The 17616-nt window shown below is 39.9% G+C and overlaps 1 protein-coding gene across 4 annotated transcripts; it reads right to left on the bottom strand.

Moving 5' to 3' along the window:
• Positions 1-2549: 2549 nt before the first annotated feature.
• On the bottom strand, positions 2550-17573 carry septin3 (septin 3). 4 transcript variants are annotated; one of them, XM_014988627.2, is made up of 11 exons: positions 17348-17573; positions 15601-17258; positions 11277-11714; positions 11063-11191; positions 9097-9178; positions 8845-8982; positions 8317-8434; positions 8081-8176; positions 6009-6105; positions 5871-5922; positions 2550-5627 (listed from the first exon to the last, which is right to left on the bottom strand). In XM_014988627.2, the coding sequence occupies exons 1-11, from the start codon at positions 17551-17553 to the stop codon at positions 5498-5500; spliced, it is 3144 nt and encodes a 1047-aa protein (XP_014844113.2). In that variant the 5' UTR covers positions 17554-17573; the 3' UTR covers positions 2550-5497. The 4 variants fall into 4 exon arrangements, with proteins under 4 accessions (XP_014844113.2, XP_014844115.1, XP_014844114.1 ...); XM_014988629.2 differs by lacking the exons at positions 15601-17258; positions 17348-17573 and adding an exon at positions 15245-15419; XM_014988628.2 differs by lacking the exons at positions 15601-17258; positions 17348-17573 and adding an exon at positions 14043-15236.
• Between the last annotated feature and the right edge of the window lie 43 nt (positions 17574-17616).

Genomic DNA, 17616 nt, shown 5'->3' with positions numbered 1-17616 from the left:
TATTCGCCCAATGGGACTCCTCGGGCAGCTGGAGTTAAAATACAGGTTGGCAGGAAGGAAAACCCTCCTAGATCTCTCAAACATAGTTTTCAATGCAACTAAGGAAGACACTGGAGGGAAACTGTATTCATTGCACAGCTCTATGGAAAACGCTACTTCTAAGCTCATGTCTCAAAAAGCACCCAGGTGATCCTCAAGACTTTGGAAGGCTTGGACCAAGGATATAATGCATGTATTTATATTTTGAGTAAAACACTGTATTTCAGAAACATGATCCAGTCAAACACGGTGCCATTAAGTTAAACTTGTTCACTGTCTTTTTGATTGTCTTTATTGTTTTTGATGGCTGCACTATTGCAGCATAGTCTCCTGAGTGTCCTACTGACTGCATCTGGCTGTTGAACTTACTTTGAACAGCAGGGGGCCGTACGTGCCCATGAAAAAAATTCTTGGTAAACCTTAATTTAAGTCTCTCCACTTGATTGCACTGTATCACTCCATGGACTGGCACCAATGCAAGTTCACACCTTTTCTTCACACCAGCACTGCCAGAATCCAGCCAATAATGCAGAGCACCTCTTCAATGTCTTGTTAGTCCTAAACCCTTCAAATTAGCTGGTTCACCAAAGGGTTAATGTTCTGTTGTGTTTTACATGTTGTTTTCAGTTTTATGGTAACCTCCTGCATGAGTCTGTGATGCACTTCTGGGGTAGATTTTGTTGCCACTCTTAGGAAGATTGACCACTGTTCCACATTATGTCCATTTGAAGATGAAAGTTCTCACTGTGGTTTGCTGGAGTCTTAAAGCCACTTTGTGACTCTTTTTATACTGATGGATGACAAAGAACCCGTTTGTCATCTGTTCTCGAAATTCTGTGGATCAGGGCATGATGTGATTCTTTTTGCCATCTTTTTAGCCTCCTTCATCTTCTCAGTAAGGTTCTATTTAAAGAGGTTGTGTTACGATCCAGACTAGCAGCAGAAACAATTAGCAAACTCCTGGCGGAACTGTGCATCTGCAGAAATTATAATTATATGAACTATCACTCAGTCCGACACTGAAAGAAAATTAAAAGAATGTTTGTAAATGTCTTAACAGTGAAATGTTGTTGTAATGAATTGCTGAATGTAGAAAGTGGAGTCTTTAAAGAGCTTCTTAAAGAAACAGAGGCCCAGTTTCAAGGCGTCAAATTGCAAAGTCAAAATTCTTTTGAAAGGTTTGATATTTACGGTATTTTTATAACAACTGACGGAAACGTAGTTACTTGATTGTGCTATAAAATGGTAGTGAAATGGTCAGGAAAATACATAATCTTGCTCCCTTAAGAGAATTCTTGATTTTACAGTATGACAGTAATTACAGTAATCATTTCTGTATAACAGTAATCATAAGGATTACTGTATGACAGTGGTCAAGCCTGGGAGTTATCTGTAAAATGAATCTCAACCTTCCAAAAATGTGGGTATGGTAATTTCTGATTTAACAGAGATTGTTTTGGATAGCTTCTTCCAACTCGAAAGCACAAATTTCTGATTTTAATTCTACATTTTGTATTTACTTAGGCTATCTCTGTTTGATATCAAAAAGTGTTTGATGGTCTGAAACAATTAACTGTGACAAAAAAGCAAAACCAGAAGAAATCTGTGAGGGAGAAAATGCTTTTCGCAGCCATGTAATGACTCAACACTGTAATGGAACATGAACTTGAAACAAACTGATCTTGACCTCTGAATGAACTGCTGTGGTGCAGTCAGGCTGAGCAGATAAAAGGCCCCAAAGGAGGATCAGTCTCTGATGTTATGATGACAAGACCTTGTACTGAAGGAGTCTATGTTTGCAACGTCAAACATCGGGAATGATTCATTGAGTTACACGTGAAAGGGATGACCTCAGTTACAAGGAAATACGACATTATTGGTTCTCTGTTTCGAGACGATTACCAAAGCCTTCAGGAGTTTGTTTAAAATAAAAGACACTTGTTTCAGTCTAGAGTAGGTTTTCTCTAAATAACCTTGATTAATGCCCTGGTGTTTCCACGTTCAAGGAATAAACTTCTTAACTGCTCCAGATTCAGCTTGACGTTTCACCTGAACACGATCTGAAACTTTTCAAGATATCAAAGAATCAAAAGATGTTTAACTCTCTGAGATTTGACAGAAAAGAAACTCCACTTTATATTGAGGCGCTTCCACTCCAAAAATGGCTGTGAATCTGATATGAAGGATTTTCTTAATGGTGTGATGTAATATTCTTATGTCATGTTTTCATTATCTGTAAGCAGAAAATCATCAAAACAGAAATAAAGCCTTTCAAATCTATCTAATTATTCTATATAATGGATTTCAATGTGTTTAAAATTTCTCAAATAAACTGGCTCTTTAATATTCTAATTTACTGACTGAGTCTGAACATCAATGCAGTTTAATTATTCTGTATGCAATTTGGCATTCAATGGAATAACGTCCCAACTTGAGTTTGATGATGTTTCTCACTCTGGAGGTCAAATACAAACATATTCAAGATAAATCAACAAATTAGGAGACAAAAATTAAAAACATGAGGAAGTGCATTTATTAAATAAAAGAATAAATTACAATGATAAGACACCAATGTATAAATACTGCCAAATAACACTGGAAATGATGCTATAAATGTGTCATGTCAACTTTACAAAAAGTTGTCAATAATGAAGTGATCATGTTGAAGTTATACTGACTGAAAGGAGTAACAGGAGTTCAGAGGGCAACCCCGTGACACACCAGTTCAATGCACAAACCACACACCCAGAAATATTCAGTTAATGATAGTGACGTGAGAACTGACTGGCTGTACAGACACAAGCATGCACAAACAAACACGATACCACACATCTCTGCTCTTAGACCTTGGATTGCACTAAAAATCACAACTATGACCATTTTGCCCAACGTCACACCCACACGAGTGGCTGTTTATATTAATGATGAATGATTTACTGAAGGATTACATCATTTTGTTTTGGCATATTTGCTCTTCACAGCAAACTGTACATGGCGGAACATTTATAAATGCTTAAGTCCTGAAGAAAACCCGGTAAACATGTTTACAGCTCGCTTAATTCAGTGCACATAATTTGAGTATTTAACATTAAAGTTTTTCATAAACCTGATACGACGAGATATGTTGGCAAACTCTGTAAACCTTTTCAGGAAAAAAAAAAAAGTCAGAGCAACTGAGGTCTTTTTTGATCCTGTCTTAATGTTGCGTAGTGCTGCCACCAAGTGGTGAGCATGTGGAATTTAATTTGAAATTGGCAGTACACGTATTTTAGCTCTGTTCTCACGCTCTTAGTAAACAGACCACATACCAGTTTATTTTGCAGATATCTTAAAAAAAAAATCTTGCTCAGATTTCTGCCATGCAAAGATAACACACTGGTGACAAAACTGGAAAATGTTTTTTTTTTTTGTAAAGTCAGAGCATGTGATTAAAAGAAAACCTTAGTGCAGAGATTAGTGTCTTTCAAATGCTATGTCCTATATTTGAATATATACCGCAATTAATCTAAAAGCCTGTCATCTGTTTAAGTGTAAAAATATTCACAATGACTAAAAATCCATCTGAATCTATGATCATCTAGTTAAACATACTCAAGGTGTCGTTGCAGGAGCACACTAAGCCCATGCAAGTGTTCAGCTGCATCATTCCCATTTAAACCTAAGTCCTCATCTACTGTAATATAAAGTAGATAAAACCGCTGCTGTCTCCAGTTTAAAAAAGGCCGAATTGAGCCGGGTGAGGGAATATTACAGAACCTTTTCTTTACTGGAGTTGGTAATTGAAGAAGACAGCACAGCTTGTTAGGTTTGTTAGGACCTTCTGACAACAAAGCCACAGGGATCCTTTGTGTATTCAAGCAGCAGCTGCAGAGAATTTTAATCATCTTTAGCAGAGCTGGCTTGTTACTCCCCGCTGCACAGAAATTCAGATACAATACTAGAATCTCTATTAGTTAATTGTACACTTCTTAATGTGGCACTTTCTAAGGTTTTAACAAGTGAGACCATTTATGAAAACAGATTAAAAAAAAGTTCATTTAAAATGGCATTATGTCTCACTGTTACTGGTTTTAGGTAATTAAACCATAAAACTAAAAAAAAAATCTTATTATTTCAACTTCTAATGCTCGACATCGTATATTTCGGTCTTTGCAGCCAAGAAATAAAAAAATAAAAAATAAAAAATCCCACACACAATAGTATGGTGAGTTTTGGTCACCCATTCAAAAAAGGAAAAAAAATCTATTTCAGTGCAAGTTTCCAGGTAGAAATAGTCCTTTTTGAAGCAGACAAAATGCCATCTTAGCTGAGATGCATTGATCAGGCCTTTTCAAACCATTACCAATTCTGAACTATTTTGGATTTGACCTGCAGATTCAGATTTTCACCCAGTCAGATGTTTGGAGCAATTTTGAATCAATCAAAAAAGAACCTGCAAGATCATGACCATCATCAAATTTCATTATGTATGGTGGGAGTTCTTAGCTGATCAAGGACACTCAATGTTGAAAATTATCCACTTCGGATCTATGGCTGATGAACTGCTGCATCTCTGCTTCCTATCCGCATGACTGCCACAGTTTGACTTCATATCCTGATGCCTCTGTTGTACTATGTAATGTTACATTATAATCAGAACTTACATATTACATTTAAAGTCAGAAAGCATTGACAGTATAGTGTTTTACACCCAGACTTGAAAATCGGACTCATTATTGTCTTATAAGTTGCTCTCTACACAAAATTCAACATTTTTGTTGCTGTCATTGAACACATTAAAGAAAAGTGACAAAAAATAAACTACAAACCTCAAAAATGAGCCAGTTTCAGCCGTAATCCCTCACGTTGTTGTGTGAAAACTTAAACGAGGAATGGATGCAAAGCAGAAGTCGGGTAACACGGATCGTGAATGTGCTGAAGAAAATAAATTTGGCTGGAGATCACATTAGTTTGTGTAAAATGCTGTGTCTAACTATTCAGGAAAAAAAAGGCTTCAGAGTTGTAGTCTGAGCTCAGCTTGATATGCTTGTTATTACATGTTGACAGAATGTGACCTGCTGACTCTCTTTAGGAGTTATTGCAATTCATTTGTAAACAGACATCTGCAAATACCCCATGGAAGAGAGGGGAGAGCCGCAGCAAGCGTCTCCTAAAGCCAGCTGCATTTGCACAAGTCGGAGATGTAATGTAATCACGTTTTATCTTGGCTGAGGCATATCACCGATTTTCCATTAAAACCCTCATCAGATGGTGTCCCTTGGGGGAAAAGATGCGCATATGTTGGATGGGTTTAACATGGAGAGGGAGGCAAACAGAGTTGACACCAAGTTTTACAGACTGATAACAGTTATTTCACTCATGCAGCAAAGCTGGGGGTGAAAATCATAAATTTTCTTATAGACTCCTATATGAGCTTCATTGCACTGTCTTCATCCTGATCGATTCTTTCACCGCCTGACTACAGGTTGCTTTCCTGGGTGTCATTTGAAGTGATGGGGTGCAGACCTCCGTTGTCGTTCAGTCTCTTGGCACGGTACGTCTCGTAGTGAATGTTGTGAGTGACCTCCTTCAAATCCTGGAGGTGGGACCTGGAGAAACGACGAGGAAAAACTCAGAAGACAGCTCTGTAGTCAGTTTCAATACCATGGAAATAAACAAACATTCCAACAAATACTTAGACAATTTAAGGACGATTTAAAAGTGAGCAGTTCACCTAACAATTTTTGGACCGTAAGAGAAAACTGGAGTGCCCATAGAGGACCCACACATGCACAGGGAGATAAAAGAACTCCATGCAGAAAGACCCAGGGTCAGGATTTGAACGTACATACCTGATCAGGAAATCTCTCAGCTGAGCAAACTCACAATGGTTTGGATTTTCAACTGAGACAAAAAGAAGAAACGGATTCAAACGAACATCCTCATTGTTTCTGTGGCAGAAACACCAAAACGTCACCAACGACGCCCACCTTCTATGATTCCCCACGGCGTCTTCCTCCCCAGGACTCGCTTCCCATTCACTTGGTATTCTTTGTCACTTCCCACCACAGCAAAGGGCATCATTTCCTATAGGCAGACAGATTTCCACACTGACTAAGGTTCACGAGTCGGAACAAGTGAGCAAAGATATTCCTCTGCCTCAAACTCCAACAAAAAGCGGGAGAAACTGTGAACAAAATCATGAAATTTGCAGCTTGACTTGGACTTAGAAACTGAAAAATCCATTCATGTTCAGTGAAGGCCTGGTACCGGCAATAACAACACTCTGCAGTGTGAAAGTTAGCTGTTTTCACTGTCAGAGGTGTTTAAAATATAAATAAAATAAATCATAAATATCACAAGAAGCTTCAATACTTTTTGAGTTTTCATCTTGTGTCTGTCAGGGAATGTGGCGGATTTGGAAATGTTGGCGGTCATAGTTAAAGTGAGGATCTTCAGGAAACAGACACAGAAACTGCTGTTCAAAGCCACTAAAGCCAACTGTACAAATTACTCAAGATACTAAAGTAAGCCTTACATGTCCACTCCTATCATCTTGCCTTTCTTTTAAATATTATAAAAATCCTGCTTTAAAACTACTTTCCCTCTCACACTGTGGCTTTGCATGTTCCCCATATAAATAATTAATAATCATTCTGTTAGGTTTTACATTTTACTGTGAGCATTTGTTTAATGCAGGAAGATGCCAAGGTGCTTTATGCACTAAGGATTAGATTTGTTCATTACACAAAGACCTTTGTCTTCCTCACACACAGCTCAAGCCAGAAAAAAGGCAATCACTTCAACATTTTGTTTTTTTACACTATATCGTGTAAAAATTACAACAATTGGTCAGTTGTCTCTGCCCCGTTAGATAGTCACTGACGCATTATATGATCAATTAAGATAGTTACTGACACACAAGGGGCCACTTGTCTGAGACATGCTCATTGAGATTCCTTATACTTGTGTCTGTTTCTATAATTGTGTGTGCTTGACCCACAGAATCCAGGTCAGAGTGTGTGTCTGGGAGATAAGAGGCATGTTAACTTCCTGCTCCAACAGTAAGGCGTCACTCTGATTCTGGTCTCATAAAACAGAATCCAGATAATATTCAGATCTCCCTCCTCACTCACATGTGACAAGTTGTCCACCTCAACAGTTCCTCCTTTCACTGCTTTATTTTTAATACTAACTTACTTTTTATATCTTTTCTAGAATAGGTCTTATAATAAGTTAGGGCTGAAATGATTAATCGAAGTAGTAATGATAAATAGATTATTGAAATAATCATCAACTAATTTAGTAATTGTTTAATCATTGACTGGAGTATACACACCCTAGAAAAGGCCATTTTGATGAAAGCACACAGTCTACTGTAATATTTGTTTGGACTATTGTCACAGTTTGAACAAATACATATATATATATATATATATAGATATTGCATTTAAGATAAAAAAAAATGTTTGTAAATATGTTCTATGCAGAACTCCTTAAGTGACATAGTTTTAGCTTCACTTGGTTTAAAAAAACAACAACCTCCTATTAAGAACCCTTTTCTTTCACATGATTAATTAATAGATTAGCTATAAACGCCACTGATGGAAGTAAAGCTGAAGGCGTTGAGCTTTTCACATGCTGATGTTAGTAGTGTTTTTTTTTTAGCTGCAGATGCATCCTCTGTTACAAATGATCAAGCATATACTAATGCAGTGTTGTTATTCTAAGCAGTAAAGTGAACAAAATCACTTGTTATTTAAAGTAGGAATTGAATTTGCATATTTTAATGTATTTCTGATACTGTGTAACAAAGGCTTAAGTGGTTAAAAAAAACTCTGCAAGGGTGCCTTTTACTTTTAATTTGATTAATCGATAGAATAATTGATTACTAAAATAGCTGCAGCACTAAAGTAAATCAGAACTGACTAAAGTAGATATAAGCATGTCAATTCAAAACAAAGAGAATCACAAATTAGCCACAAAACCCTGGTGATTGGTGCATCTGTAGTCACTGGGATCAGATGGAAAAGACAGAAAGAAAGAAATCGCGAGCACGTACCCTGATCTTGTCGTTGTCACTCTTGTCCTCTATGTCATCATCAAACTCTTTCTGCGGGTAAAACTCAATCCCGTTCATTTCCAGCTCCTTCCTAACCTGCAACACCAGCGAAGACAATTTGAACAATTAGGAGAAGCCGTGGGATCAGAGTTGCTCACAGATGAAAACATCTGCGATCAAACGAGTTCTCTTTCCTGTCGAACAGATGTTGCGGCAGCTGTAACGATCACACTCACACGCTGTTTGAACTCTTGTCGCTCCTCGACAGTCATTGTGTCAGACTTTGCGATCACTGGAATGATGTTCACTGAGTGACTCAGGCGCTTCATGAACTCCACATCCAGTTGTCGAAGACTGGAGCAGATGTTGAGAGAGAATAAAAGCCGCGTTTACGCGACGAAGAGTTTCAGGACAGCTCATCCCACCAAAAAAAAAAAAAAAAAAAAGAGAAAAGAAAGAGACCGGAAAAGCTAACACGGAACACAGAAATATCTGTAACATGTCACACATCTCATTAGCTTTTCTCTGTTTAGGAATTACTCAAGAGTGTGAAAGTTTTTGAAGATTATTCCGACTGAGAACGATGAGACAAACTGGCAGAGACATACAAAAGACTGAATGGTCATTTATGCATTAAGGAGTAATTTCACAGCTGTCAGCAGCAGCTAATTGCGAGGTGCTCAAAGCAAAGACAAGAGCATCGTGTCGAGGCAGTTTCCAGTCTGCACAAAGGATTTTTGTGTTAAAACATAAATTTTACTTACGAGTGTCCAGTTGGGGGAATGAAGTAGAGGCAGCAGTGCACTCTGGTGTCGGGGATTCGCTTCTTTCTGGTGATGTTCACCTCTTCTTTCAAGAACTTCTCAAACTGCTCATTGATGTACTTAGAAATGGGCTCCCAGCTGCGGGACACAAAAAGCATGACGCTGCAGCGCTCCGGACCCCAGACGTTCAGTTTTACAAAGACAGAACTATAAGACAGGACAATAACTAGGTGGGTTAGCCGGAAAACCTACCAGTTGTCATTGTTGATTTGGTCTCCGAAGCCGGGAGTGTCAACAACCGTCAGCTTCATCTTGACTCCGCCCTCTTCAATCACTGCAACAACAAACACAATGACAAAAATGGTTTTAAAGCAGATATACAACCTGGTGTGGTCCTAATGCCAAAAATTAGGGTTAGGGTTAGGGTTATGTTTTTTTTCCTACTTTTTCTCCCCCCAAGTAGAAACAGATTGAGACTGTAAATCAGGCTCAAATCTCTAATCAGTGTATTTGTTGTAAAAGAAAATATACAAATTAGGTTAAAAACGTGGAAGCTGCCTCACTTACACCTTGGATTGTGGGTGAGTTTAGTTTGAGCTTCATAAAAAAATGACTCAAATCAACCACAAGTGGTGCAGTTTGATGACTTCAAGCTGATAGTGCTAAACAGAGGACAACATTTTGCAGGTAAATTAGTAACTAACGCAGTTATTCATATGTCCCGCAGCCCAAAGACATGTTTGGTTAGTGATAGGATCGGGGGTCTCTTCACTCCTTCACGGACTGGGCAGCACGCAGTCAGTGATTATTCATGTATTATTTCTGCAGCGTATCAAATTTTGCTTGGCATAACTGTGAGGCCATCTGTCCAAACACTGAGCTGAAATTGGGGTTTCTGATAGCAAAGTGATCCTCAGCGAATAAACAAACAAGTCCATAGGTGTAATGTATATGAAAACACACAAAATATTGAACCATTTCTCACAGTAATGAACTCTCTCTGTCTATTCCTGAGAAATCTAGCCTCTGTGGGTTGCTTCTTTTTATATCCTGTAAGGTTACCGAGTGACTACTCATTAGCCTAATTAGCCGGGAGAAATTCCAACAGGTTTGCTTTGCTTTTACATAATTTATTTTCAAGTGTTTCCTTGCTGCTGCTTAAAACTAACATGGGGCTCACAGGTTTGTTCAGAAGCTGTAAGAGGCAAAATTAAGGCCCCAAGATTTGAGGGAAGTGAGAGCAAAGGATCTAATAAACTTGCAATGTTGATTTTATTTTTTGTATAATGGTGCCACTAAACAAATGTTCAATTTGATTAATATATATTTTATCTAAAAAAAGATATACTGACCAACATTGGACTATATCATTGGCTAAATTTGTGGAACACATGCACAATCAAATCACAGTTTGGTGTAACAGAGATAATCCTGCTAAAAGATAAACAGAAGGTGTAATAGTTGGTTAAAACTACCAAAAGTAAAAGCTTTTTTATTTAAAGCTCTTGAGAAATTGAGGTTTAATTAGGAGCTGGAAATCAAAGTCAAACCTTTTTCTTTCTTTTTTCTTTTTTTTTGCACAAAAGCATCATTGTTAGAACTCATCTCACCAACTGGATGAATATCAGTCAGATCTCTACAGTTAATTACCTGGACAACATTCACATTTAGCTGACTTAATTTATGTAGTTAGCTTGTCACGGGAAATTAAAATAAATGTACAGTCCAAGAAAATAACTTCTCTGTCACAGAGACAGAGCAAAACTTTTAGATTTTATACTAATATTCCACATGATCTCTTTTGACAGCCACCATATTACCAGCAGTATGTTCACTTCCTTCTAAATCACAGCAGATATGACTATAGACTATAAAATAAACAGGTTATTTTATAGTCTAATTAATGGCTTGTACTTGTATAGCACTTTATCAAGTCCATAGGACCCCAAAGTGCTTTACACTACGTTCTGTCATTCACCCATTGTCACAGGTATGTAAACTAAGTTAATGGGAGAACCCTGGTAAATTTTGGTAGAGTAATGCATAAGTTCAAAGTATTCTGTAAGCTCTGGAAAGAAACATTTAACTTGTGGGAAAATACCCTGGTTAGTTTGACGAACATTGAAGAAGTTCAGGAAGCCCACATCCTTTATGCTCCAGAGCTGAATTATATTCTTTTAATCTGAATGTAAATAAAGATCTTTCTCGCTTTACTTACCGTGAGACACTGACTTGATCTCTACAGTTTTGGGGATCTTTTCGTCACGTGACCATCCTGCACTCTTCCTGCTCACCTGGGACTTGAATAAGGTGTTCACCAGAGTCGACTTTCCAAGGCCGCTGGGACCTGAGAGGGAGTCAATGGAAGTCAGACAATACAGAAACTTAAACCGGGGGGTCAGCTAAGAGAAATACGATCTACTGTGACGTACCAACAACCATAATGTTGAAGTCAAAGCCAGTCTTCATGGTCTTCTTTCTCATCTGCTCAATGATGGTGTCAATACCAATGTAGCCAAGCAGGGTGGAGCCCCCTCCGGAGCTGTGGGAGCCTCCATGACCATGACCTGCACTGTGAGCTGGAGCATGACCCCCAGCAAGACCCCCAGCATGACCCCCAGCATGACCGCCGCTGTGGCCCACATTGTGGCCCACACTGTGACCCACGCTGTGACCGACAGGGTGGCTGGGGCCGTGACTTCCAATGGGAACTGGAATAGCGCTTGGAGGGGCCGCAACGATGCCACCGGCTCCCACACCTGGGCCCTGGGGTGGGAAGGGACTAGAAGGGGAAGGAGCGCCCACATTTGGGGGCTTGGCAGGGACAGCAGGCTTGGGTCTAACCTCTGGTGGAACTATGTCTGACATGTCTAGAGAGATGGAGAAAGACAGAAATAAAACAAATATGTCGGAGAAGTAGGCCAGTGGAGCAGCTAAAGCTTCTTGTCCTTTTACTTGCTCTATTTTGAAGAAATTGGCTGCTGCAGCTGCCATTGGCTTCAAGCTGACATGCCAGTCTCTTTTTGAATGTCTAAGCATAAAAAAATGGTTTTGGGGTGGCCTACTCAAAGTCTAGACTTAAATGTCATCAAGATGGATTTGCAAGCACAGCTCCTACCTCTTAGTGAGACCCTGAAAACATTGTTTTTCAGAACAAAGGGAAAAATCTGACTTCAGTTTTCTAACAACATGAAACATGGTACCAGAAGAAGGCAAAAGTACAAGCAAAAGGTTATGTCATAGAGGGACAGACAAAAATGGAGTCGTTTCAATTGTCTGAAATGGACCAAACTCAACAGTTCTGCCTCTACTAATGTTTTATTCCCTAAAAAAAGGGGAAAACAGAAACCAGGTCTTAAAACTGGAGTTTTTCATTTACCTTTATATGTTAACGCAGCAGGATGAAACTCCCAGAGCTGCATTCTTTCATTGCTATTTCCACGTTTTTCCAATTATTTTTCCGTCTGTATTTCTCTGGTGTGTTGTTGCTGCCACATTTGATTCCAAGTTGCTAATTATTATAGGTTTAACAGATTTAATTTCAGTGAGCAGAGACATCAGAATCAAAAGGATTTAGCCACAAACCCGCACACCACTGCCCCACCATCAGAGCTCTGGTTTAAAGCCAAGCGAACATGTAAAGTGTGGTAACCAACTGGAGGAGGGGATTTGTGAGATTGACTGCTGCAAAGAGAAGATGTGAGCCTGTATACTGATATGTTAAGGGGAAAATAGAACAGAATACAAAGTAAAATAAAAATTACTTCATTAAGGGAAATTATTGTGAATAGTTTTTTTTAAATCAGAATTTTTATTTTAATCACAATAGTAGCATAAATTGTTGCAATAAAATTCAAAGTTCGTATCGCTCACCTTCAACAGTAACACAATCTCACACTGAATAAAAAAATAAATAAAATAAAAAAATCAGCCTCTACTTAAAGTATATTTTTTCATTAGTAAAAATCCTACAATAAAAAATCCCCTTTGTTGCCGTTATGTATTTTCCCCAGCATGCAGCAGACATAAAGACCATTCTGCTTTGCACAAATCTAGACCATCTGCAGTCCTTGGTGCTGTCTTCTCTTCATGTCCCAGCTTTTCTATTTGATTTTGGTTTGGGGACGGCGGTGGCCATTTTTTTTTTTTTATCTGTTGAGACATTTTCTGGATCATTGTCCTGCTGAAAGACCCAATGATGACTCAGTTACAAAGCCACCACATGTTGTTTTAAAACATCCTGATATTTCAGCACTTGATGATGTGATGATTATCAGGGTGTTTAGAAGAGAAGCCCACAGCAACACAACTCCTGCACCGTACCTAACAACAAATCTCAACAGATCATTCGCACCTGGCATGTTTGTTGCTGCAAAATTCAACCTTAAGCCCCTTTCAGATCATCCTTTTGTTCTGACTTAGCTTCAGCTATTTTACAAAGAAAAATGGGCAAAATATTCACTAACAGAGTAGCAAACGGTGGCTCTACAAGACACTGACTCAGGAGGGCTCAATAAGATTTGAAGTTGTACCAAACACTGACAAAATGTGAAAAAGTGCAAGGTGTATGAAAACATCTGTGTCAATGTTAGAGCTTCGGGACACTGCAACAGAACACAGTGGAGGGTTATTGGAACAAAAGCAAACCACTACTGCAACAGAAACATCAAATCAATCAAACTTTTTGGTAAAACACGCTTTGTGAAATGAGCCTTTCGGTGCAGCAGGCCGCAGAAAAATACAGAAACCTTCCTGTTGATGCTGAGCCAGAGACGCTGATGATGACCCGAGCTCTCTGGATGTGCTTATGGCAGGGCCACTTTAGTCACAGATGCAGAAGGCAGAGGCTGTCACTTTGAGTTACTCCAACCACTGGTCATCATGCAGCTATGCTCCCTTCACATAATCTCATCTCAGATACGTATTGTTAGAAACATTTCAGCACAGTCCACGAGGGCTGACACATACACTAAAGATGCTAACACAACCACAGCTCTTATTTTAAAAAGAAATATACATAAGCTCTTATTTTTATTTAACGAAATATGAGCAGATTTGCCATTTTTATTTGTTCTGAATAAAAACAAGAGGTTAGTTCCATCCCTCCCAGCCCTGCCGACCCCATTGTCTCTGCACTCGGTCCTGCGGGCTGCGTTAGCCCGCTGCTAGCACGGTCTGCTCAGCAGCGTCACACTCACCGATCCCCGATCAGTCCGTCCGCGCAAAGAGAAGCCGGGCTGATCTCACCGGGTCCGAAACCTGCTCCGAAAGACTCAACACAGAGATGCGGAGAACAGGAAGGGTCATATGACGAGCGATGCTACCTTTTCTCTCTTCCCTCTGGCCGAAAGAGAGCCCCCCTTTGTCTGTTGCCAAGGCGACAAGAGGACAGGGAGTGGGGAGATGCAGTGCACATGCGCACAGTAACTTTGGCTCAAAGGGACATTTTTTTTCTTTTTTTTTTTAGAACAGTCTGTTGACACTGATGCGCGCTATTTATAGGTCTGGACTGTAGCATAATTAAAAGACTAAGTACCCTGAAGATCTGGAATCATAATACTATTTTAAATATTCACAATAATCCTGAATATTTGCAGCTTAAATGAAACAGGTGAGAATCAAGAAAAAAATCTGCACTTGCTGCTTTTTGAGAAGTTCGCAGTTTAACTATAAAGTTAATCAAAAACAAAGAAATAACCTCACATACCAGAGACTCAAAGGCAGAGCCGGACTGAGGTATGAGTGAACTAAGCTGCTGCTCTGAAAACCATCAGGGGCTTTCCATAAATGTTTTAAATTTTAGCATAGAGCCAAGATTTTTATTTTTACTTTTGTTTATTTAGAATGACATTAATATTATTGATTTGTCAGGTTCAGCATATATAAATTAAAAGGTTTTAAACTATTTAAAATGTAAGTTTTAAAAGAATTGGCAAGTTTACTTTGAGAAAGCTCAACAAATAACCCTCGCTACTGTTGTGCTTCAAGCTGGGGGTTTAAATTTTTTCTTTGGCATATTTATAGCTAAAAATACAGTAAAAATTCACACCAAAACATTATCCTCCTCCAGCAAGTACCCAGCCATTGAAACAAAATCAAAAATTCAAGGGAGGATGAGAAAATTACACCGGACATTCTCTATCAGCTGTTTTCCCCCCCAAAAGTCGTTTAAATATAATGTGATGCTCTTCATGACATAGCACATGCAGGTCCAATAGGACCCTGATTCCACACAGAATGACGTCTGACTGGTCTTGTTTAACCAAAAACCCCTCAAGAAGACACTGCAAATCTCATGGAGAGATCGATCGTCAGAGACTTCACCAGTAACTCATGTTTATATCAACACCACAGTAAGCCTTTACAAGTAAAAACTCTTTTCTTTTCACCCACTACTCACACTTTATCTCACAGTTGCTCTCCTTGCGTCACTCTGCCGCCGTTGTTTCTGCATGTTTCTGCTGTGTTTATGTTCCCATGTGGAAAAACTGCGCTGCTTCCAGTTCTCTTTGCTTTGACAGAAACTGTTAACTAACATGGTCACATCTTTACTCAGCCCGTCTGTTCGTCTGCTGATAAGGAGCAGCGTCTTCCAACCCTCTACTATCCTCTTCGACCACCCCACCTGCCTGTGCCCCCTCCCCCCACAGGTTCAATATTAGTGGACTTCTATCTGAAATAAAAACAGCAACTGAAACACCATGAGACTGACCTGAGCTAAAGTCATTCTAGTGTTTTGGACATGTTTACACTCACCTACATACACTGAGTCTGGGTAGTACATGGTGACGTAATAGGGGTCTTCTGAATCCTCTGTGATAAACGCTCTGTCTGGGCCAGAGTACTTTGCTTGGTGTTTTTGTTGACAAGCTTGTGTCTCTGCAGAAGGCTGGTAAACAGTCTGCTGTGGCCACTCAGAGACTCTCCTGGAGATCTGACCAGATCTGTTTCTGTTGAATGGGCGTCCTGCCTTACATGGGGCCCTCGGGTATTCTGGACCCACGTTGTGGTCAGGTGTTTTGCAAACACCCGATTGATTCAGAACTGTGTGACTGAAGTTCATCTCTCTGCGGTTTTCACATTGCTTAGTCATCTCCTGATTCCAGGGGTGTTTAGCCTGGATGTCAGGATGTGAAAAGGTTCCATCCTGGGAATAAAGAGGTTCATCAGATGCAGACTGGAGGATCCCCAGGCTCTGAGGTGCCTCTATATGTGTCTTAACTTGATTTAATCTCTGTGCACTACCAGACATCGGTGGTATCTGACCGAAGTCGCTTGACTGGCAGCTGAAATCCTGTGATGCACGCTCAGATCGGCTTACCGCAGTCTTTACATCCATCTGGGTGGAATGCCTCAGGGCCTGGTTTGGTGCAGACCTTTGATTCTGAGAGGACTTGCTGTTTAAAGCTTCTGGTTTTACTCTTGTTTCAGTGTCCAAATTAAATTGTCTTCTTCTTGTTTCACTTTTGTCTGAATTGAGACTTATCTGAGAATCTGCAGAAAGGGACGGTTTGGCCAGCTTTGTCCTTTTACTGCAATCTGTTTTCTGAAATGATTGATCAAAGGTGGTACATTCAGAAGTGTGTGTGTAATTGCTCCCGAGGTTGTAGTCTGTTAACCTACTTCGAAGCCTTGACTTGATAGAAGAGGCATCAAGCTCTGATGGAAAAGCATCAAAATGCCTCGTCACTTCCTTTGGTTCATATTGCTTTTGCAGTTCTGCTATTGGTTTTGGTGTCAACATGGTAGCAATATTTGAATTCCTGTTTGGAGTCTTTGGTTTGTCTGTTATTGTAATTTCTGTTTTCTTCAATCCAGCTTTACTTTGAGCTTTGCAGGAATCGTGACATAACGCCGGAAGCCTGCAAGAGTCAGTCTGTCGGGTCTCTCTGCAGACTCTTCTATTCCCAGGATGAGTGAAGTCCAGCAACGCTCCTTGGTCAAGGACGTCATGCTTGATCTTGCTGGCCGGCTCCACTGCTGTGTTAGATATGGAAATAGATCGAGCATGTCTCTCCTGAGCAACAGGAGATGGCTGTCTCTCTTGTTGGCTGTCGGCAGCCGATGAGGGTGATGGGGTCCGTCTGGGTGTTGGGACTATCAGAGTTGGCGACACTCTTGGCTTTTGGTCTGGCTGCTGTGGTATCGGGTGAAAATCACCCAACACCGAGGAGGGGGGAAGAAGAGAATCCCTTGGTCTTGGTTTCAAAGTGCGGAGTGTGGGAGAGGAATTTGGCTGTGGAGCAGGGGAAACGCAGATGTTGGGTTTAGCAGAAACGGTCAGAGAGTTGTGTGTTGAGGACTTTGTCCTTGGAAGTGTTGAAGCTCTCTCCGCGTAGTTTCTCTGTGAATTCAGACATTCTTTGCCTCGCATGAGCTGACATGAGGTCTTGGAGGAAATCACATCACTACATCTAAGAGAGTAGAAAATATCAGATGTAAAAGGCATTCAGCATAATATTTATAGACATGTGATACATCATCAAGCCACACATCTGCTTACCTGTTAACAGCTGAGAGTTTAGTGTTGCCCTTTTCAAAGATGAGCCCCTTTTCATCAAACGATGGGAGTAGGATAGCCTTCTTCTTGATCACAGGAGAAGACAGAGAAAGAGGAGGTGACTGGCAGACTTTAGGAAGCTCGTTTGTTTGTCTGCAGGATGAAGATGTACCCGACATCAGAGGTTTATGACGATGAAAAACATTCATTCTGTTGTATATAAAATGGTTGGAACCACCTGCAAAGAGAGACTAATTTTATTTATGGACTCG

This window comes from Poecilia mexicana, unplaced genomic scaffold (genome assembly GCF_051168715.1).
Source record: "Poecilia mexicana isolate PSO_F unplaced genomic scaffold, ASM5116871v1 scaffold_1, whole genome shotgun sequence".
Lineage (NCBI taxonomy): Eukaryota > Metazoa > Chordata > Actinopteri > Cyprinodontiformes > Poeciliidae > Poecilia > Poecilia mexicana.
This window is presented reverse-complemented; position numbering and strand designations above follow the sequence as displayed.

Coding starts and splice junctions, on each gene's coding strand:
- septin3 (XM_014988627.2), bottom strand. CDS start 17,553: ATGAATGTTTTTCATCGTCATAAACCTCTGATGTCGGGTACATCTTCA. Junction 9,179..11,062: donor GATCAAGTCAGTGTCTCACG/GTAAGTAAAGCG, acceptor TTGTTGTTGCAG/TGATTGAAGAGGGCGGAGTC. Junction 8,177..8,316: donor GACAAGAGTTCAAACAGCGT/GTGAGTGTGATC, acceptor CTGGTGTTGCAG/GTTAGGAAGGAGCTGGAAAT.